Source organism: Prosopis cineraria, unplaced genomic scaffold, assembly GCF_029017545.1.
Source record: "Prosopis cineraria cultivar Desert tree isolate PC_DT_omini unplaced genomic scaffold, ASM2901754v1 PC2, whole genome shotgun sequence".
Taxonomy (NCBI): domain Eukaryota; kingdom Viridiplantae; phylum Streptophyta; class Magnoliopsida; order Fabales; family Fabaceae; genus Prosopis; species Prosopis cineraria.
In genome coordinates, this window is record NW_026555333.1 from 36,933,214 (window position 1) to 36,939,722 (window position 6,509).

At 26.6% G+C, this 6,509-nt stretch overlaps 1 protein-coding gene across 1 annotated transcript; it reads right to left on the minus strand.

Moving 5' to 3' along the window:
• Positions 1–2,802: 2,802 nt before the first annotated feature.
• Positions 2,803–5,726, minus strand: LOC129303944 (BAG family molecular chaperone regulator 4-like). The gene is made up of 4 exons (XM_054943538.1): positions 5,431–5,726; positions 5,084–5,340; positions 4,805–4,951; positions 2,803–3,176 (listed from the first exon to the last, which is right to left on the minus strand). Exons 1-4 carry the CDS (start codon positions 5,633–5,635, stop codon positions 3,006–3,008), a joined length of 780 nt encoding a protein of 259 aa, XP_054799513.1. The 5' UTR covers positions 5,636–5,726; the 3' UTR covers positions 2,803–3,005.
• Positions 5,727–6,509: the final 783 nt, after the last annotated feature.

Sequence of the window (6,509 nt, forward strand, 5' to 3'; positions counted from 1 at the left end):
ATCCAAATAGATCACTTTATTTAGACTTAATTAGATAATGGCCATACATTTTTAATATATACATGTCTGGCCCTATATGTTGGATTTTATTTCCAACAATTTGATCATGGTAATGTTGTTTGAATGTTGAAAATAATCCTTAAACTATCAATAGAGAATTTTTAATCAGGATCTTAACAAAGATAATATATTTTGCTTGAAGATTTAGTAGTGCTGTGATAGGTTCCGTATATGCATTTATTCTGGTTAGAATGAGATATTCTTTGATTTGATTTTATGTGTGCATCTATGCTGAGTGTTTGTTCTGCCTTGGTATAAAAAAGTATCCTCTTGGTTTGAAAATTGCAGATAAAGGCCATGGTTTGAAGAGATTTTGTTTTCCTCCCCCTGGTTGTTTTTAAGTTCTTACGTGATTGGCATGAGTTAGTATGGGTCACTAATTGACTACCTATAAAATCCTATTTGATCTTGGGAATCAAATATTGGTTGCATACAAATTATGAAAATTTGTTAAGCTGAAATCCTTTTGTCCACTGTAGTAGGTGGAATTGCTCTAAGTGATTTTCTCCAAAGATTTTAATATGCATTAGAAGGTGTTTTGGACTTTTTCTCTTTTATGAAAAACTTGATTAAAGTTCTATTTGCTCTCTTTATCAATTTAATTTGGTTTTGGGCATTTTCCCACCATGGTTTTTTCTCTTAGACATAAAAAAAAGGTTATTGTGGTTATTGAGTCAATTGTTGAATTGTATTTCCTTTAACTCAAGTGGTGTTGATTGATTATTATCATTGGATTGTCTTTGATTTGGGTTTTGGCTTATTCTTGGCATTAGTTTGATTATTCTTTTTGTTCTTTTCTATAGAATTCAGTCCATGAGAAGTTATTGGAATCAATTTTTCCTTCAAGCATTTAACACATTATATATTCTTGACTTTCTGTAAAAGAAGGCCCAAGTTTTATTGCTGTTCTAATTAGCTTGATTTGATTTTGAGCTTATATCAGTCATATTAGTGTCTCAAACAGTGAGAGAATTTGTTGTAATGCCAAGTCAAAAGAGAAGTGAAATATAACATGGTTTGCTCTTCTTTTTGTTCCGATGAATTCTATGTTTTTAGTTATTCTTAAGTACACAGCATTATTCATAAATGCCTTATCTTGAATTTTAGAGCTTGTATTTTGAGATTTTGAGAATTTTCATTGGCGTTCAACGTGATTTCATACTATATAAATTAATAAGATTTTACAAGTATAATAATCAATCTTGTTTATTAAACATGGGTTCTAATGGTCCATTACTTACATTAACAATTTTGTTCTTATCACTTCCCAAATATGATTTAAATTATTAAAAAAACATTTAAATAATATCATGTGAGATTTAAAGAATCTTCGTAGATAATTAAATTAATCACCTCATTGTGTAGGATAATAAGTTCTCATAAGTGTTGTAGTTCTTAATTTCTATAATAAATAAATGATTTTTATAAATAATGATATAATACACAATTTAAAAAAATTAATTAATCAAATTAATATATTTAAATAATAATTATATTTATTGATTATATTTATTAGTCACGTGAGATTTTTTAATCTTCATAGACTTTTAAAATAATTATATTATCACATGAGTCAATAAAACTTTGTAAATATAATGATTAAGTTTTTTATAGAAAAGTATATTCTAAATCAATTAAATTAAAAATGTACTTAAATATATACTATTTAATCTTTTATTATGTGAGAATTTTGAATCTCCACAAAAATTTAAAATAATTGTATTAATGTATAAGCTAATAAGGTTTTGCAGATATAGCAGTTAAATTTTCAATCATAAATATAAAAAAAATAATTTTTAAACTCTTTTCTTTTTTTATTCCAAAAATTTAAAAATTAAGAAAATAATTAAAATTAAATTACTTTATGCAATTTAAAACACACATATCAAAATTTTAGAAAATTATTTTAGTTGCAAAATAGTAAATTATTTTTAATTAATTTCTCTTCAAAAATAATTTTCTCCAACAAACTTATAATCCTGAACTATGTGAATTTTGATTTTCATCACAGGGTATGTAGGCCTCAGAATCTAATTCTAAGTCAAGTCCTCCCTCATAAGTAAATAACTATTTCTCACTTAATTATTATCATTTTTTTATATATCAAACATGTGAATAAGAAAGGGATGATTAAAATAACTTTAAAGCTATATAATTTAGCACAACAAACTTTAGGTAACCGTTCTCATAAATGGGTGTTATGGGGTGCCTAATACTTTTTTTATACTTAATCGACTCTCGAACCTATTTTCTAATTTCACATACCATCCTTACCTATCTTAAATAGTTTTTTAAGATTTTTCTCAAAATTTTGGTGGTGATTTCCATTTAGCCGGTTTTTGCTTAGAAAGGCCGAAACTTCTGCTCTCGCGCGCTGTCCACTTCGCATTTTTAGGTGCGACACCACTATTTTTTAAATACTTTTTATCAAGTTAAGGGTTATTTTTATCCTTCAACACAAATATTTTATGCTAAAAATATTAAAAATATAATGCGGGGCTCACTAACGGTGATAAAATGGTAAGGTAATGAGAAAAGAAATCTTTAAAGTTGAGAGACAAAATTAATTATTGTTAAATATAAGGACATTTGTGACTTTTCGTGTACAGTTAAGGGTAAAAAATAACCCTTGGACATGAAAAAAAATGCCCCTTTACAGTGTCTTTAATATTCTTATTAAAATGAGCCTTTCTCCATGGTATAGCAACCTATTAATTAATAATCCACCAATCTAAAAAAGCATGAAAAGGAAACTAGCTGGTTTTCATAAAATAAACAATACAAAATCATATATGTGTATATACACACACTCACAAATACATCTATATATACATTTCTTGAGGCATGACTCTTATACATTTGCCAGCAAACTATTACTGAATTATTGAAACAAATGTACATAAATGCTTAATAAACTAACTTGGAGTTGTATTAATGATCATTTATTAGTCAAAGAGCTCCCAGTTGTGAGAGATGACAGTAGTGGATGATTGAAATATCTCCCATTTGGTGCTCACCGACACTGCTTTATTATTATTGTTGGCAATGGTAAAAGCATTACAATTTCTTGCCTTGAGGTTGTCAAGTGTCTCTACATAGTCCTGCACGCGACGTACCTGCGTACATGCATAGTGCAACGCCTCAGATAATTGAGATCTAGATTGTTGATATAATTTAATTTTAACGATTTACATTTAAAATTTTTATTTTTATTGTATATTTATTGAAATAAAAATTATATATTTTTTTAATAAATTTATTTAATAGCAATTGGATAGTCTAGATTCAATTCAGATTTTCCAAATTTAATATTAAGATTTTTAATAATTTTATAAATTCATTATTTGGATTTACTTTGAACAATCCAAATTTAAAATTTTAACTTACAATTTTTCAGAAATATATTTTTTAAAAAGTACCAGTTAGGATATTATCTTTATCTTTAATATATTATATTTATTAAAATAATAATTTATAAAAATTATAAAAAAATTAATATTAAATTTAGATTGTCCAAAATACATTTGTATGATCAATTTATAAAAATTATAAAAATTTAATATTGAATTAGATAATTCAGATATTAAATCAGAATTGTCCTGATTGATAATAAACTATTTATTCAAAAAAAGAAAACATATTATTGATTTTTATAGTTTTATCAAAAAAAATTTTAGTTCCTATAAGTTTTTTTCTAGTGTTTTTAAAAATATAGAAACTATAAGAACATACAAGAAACAAACATCAAATAATCTTATTGAAACTAAAAATACTAAAAAAAATACATGTATTAAAAACAAAACTCAATGAAATTATAAGGATCAATGAACATGTTTTGTTTTAAAACATTATAAATTTTTATTTTAATATAAAATAACATGGTATTGAGCTAGGAAGGCAAACCCTCAATTATGAGTTGTCTTCTAACTATTCATTGTTTTTAGATATTTTTTAGGCATTTTTAGTTACTCGTTGGGAAGCACCAAAACCATATATAGTCTCTTGCGTTATAGCAGCAGAGACACACAGTTTTATTGCCTGACAAATATAGTATCGACCCGATGAAATTTTTGCATTTTAAAATAGGATTATTTACTCATTAGAACATATATATATCTGCAATAGCTTCATCAAATTAAAATTTGAGTCATTAAGCAACACTAGCATCATTGAGTTCAACTATTTCAGGACCATAATTCTAACACAAATCTATGTATATAATATAAAAATTCTAGTAAGTTTTACTATTTATAATTTTTGAACAATATGTGTAGATGCACAGTACATTAAGTAGACTTTGTGTAATGCATGGGTTGTGTTTCTTTTTGGCCGGAGATTAGGGGTTGTTTGATATTGTTTTCATTTTTATTTTGAAAGATTATTTTACAAACCATTATTTTTAAAAAAATTTTTTTTTTAAAACAAAACAAGAAGAAAATATGTTTGATTATTTTAATTCAAAAAAAATTAAAAATTTAAGAAAATCAGTCAACAGTGGTGGTTGCCAATGATTGATAGTCCCTACTTCCTATAATAGTGATATCCAATAATAATTTTTAATAATCAAATATCTTAAAAACACAAAAAATGAAAATAACTCTAAGATATTTTTATTTAACAAAAAAAATTGAGAACAATTTAAAAATATTTTAAACTTAAAATACTTATCAAAACGAGTTTTTTTATTATTTGTAAAAGTAGAAAATAATTTTTAAAAAACCGAAATTAAACAAGTTTTAATTACCTCGATTCGTCTCTCTGCTTTAGCTTCTCCATCTGCCTCTATTGAGTCCAGTTTCAGCAACTGAACCATCAGCAATTCTGTCAATATCACAAATTCCTTCTCTGCAACTTTAGTGCCACCATTCACTGTTCTCTCCAAAGCACCCACCTTATTACAGTCATTAAATAAACATAACTTAGAAAAGAGATTCAATTTTTGAAAAGATTCAAGAATTAATTAATTAAGAAAATCATGAAGAATAAGAAGAAGAAGAAGAAGAATAACAACAGATAATACAACCTTTTCTGATAGCTTATCAACTTCTGATCTGACAATGGAAACTGATTCAGAAGCTTTTAAGATATCTTCATTCTTCTGAATCTCCTTAAGCTTCCTGTCTCTACTTGCAGGATCTTCCAGCAGTATAATCTTTGACATATCTTTCACTCCCACCATATCCAACCTTTCTTCATCCTCCTTCTCTTTCCCTCTGAATATCAATCTCTGTTCCTCAGGCTTCAAACCAGTCTCAGATTCAAGGGCTCTCTTCAGATCCCCTACAAATTAATAAAATCTCATGTTCAAACAAGCCAACAATGAAATAAATAAAGAACTTTAAAGAATATTATATATGGAAGTGGCCTTACCAAAAGTGGACTGTGGAGAGAGGGTAATACTGTGATGGTGATGAGAACCATAAGAGACCTTGATGTTGATCATGGAGGAGGAAGAAGAAGAAGAAGAGTGAAGAGGCTGTCTCTTCTGAACAAGCATACCACCAGGTCTGAGCTCCCATTCTATACTATTTGTATTGAACTCTTTGGTATAATTAACAGCTGATGATCTTTTCATGGTCACCAATAAAATTGGTGAAACATAGCATTAGGAAAAGGAAAGAGAGAGAAAAGACAGCGAGAGAGATGCAAGAGAGGAATATAATCAGAATGAATGAAGAAGAAGAAGATGATGATGATGCTGGAGTAAGCAAGCAAAAGAGGTATAGGACGGTGACCCCTCAACTGTCATTTTCATTCAGAAATAGCGGTTGGTCCGTTGTGACATTAATTAATTTCTAAAAAGAAAAGTGGGTGTAAATTGAAAAATGCTGGTTGCTCAATTATAAATATCATTTGTTAAGTTATAGATATGTAAAAATTAAAACTTGAAAATATTTTATACATTTTATAAGATTTTTTAACAATTAAATATCTTTTGTGAGACCTGAATATAATTTTGCCTTATTTATTTGATTTAATGGGATAAGATCGTTAATATAGCACTAAAATAAATGTTGTTGAATTAATGACTACCATATATAAAAGCTTATGATTTTATCTTTTTAAAATTATTTAAGCGATAATAATGAATAATATACTTATTTTTATATCATAATTAGTGGTCTTACAAAATTAATCTAGAAAATTAATTAAAATAGAAGATGACATTGGGTATGAAGAAATATATTGAAAAAAGCTTGGGAAAGAATATAAGTTCGGTGTAAAGTATTCCCTCTAATAGGGATGAGCAAAATTAAATCGAAATAAAAAATTCAAGATGAGCAAAATTGAATCGAAATAAAAAATTCAATAGAATCAAATTTTTATTGTTTGATTTGATTTATTCAATTTTTTGGTTTGATTCATATTTTTTTAAAAAAATTCAGTTAATTGGTTTGATTTTGTTAATAAAATTTAAAATGAAATAGACTGAGCCAACCAAACTATAT

Coding starts and splice junctions, on each gene's coding strand:
- LOC129303944 (XM_054943538.1), bottom strand. CDS start 5,635: ATGAAAAGATCATCAGCTGTTAATTATACCAAAGAGTTCAATACAAAT. Junction 5,341..5,430: donor CTCTCCACAGTCCACTTTTG/GTAAGGCCACTT, acceptor ATTAATTTGTAG/GGGATCTGAAGAGAGCCCTT. Junction 4,952..5,083: donor TTGATAAGCTATCAGAAAAG/GTTGTATTATCT, acceptor GACTGTAATAAG/GTGGGTGCTTTGGAGAGAAC.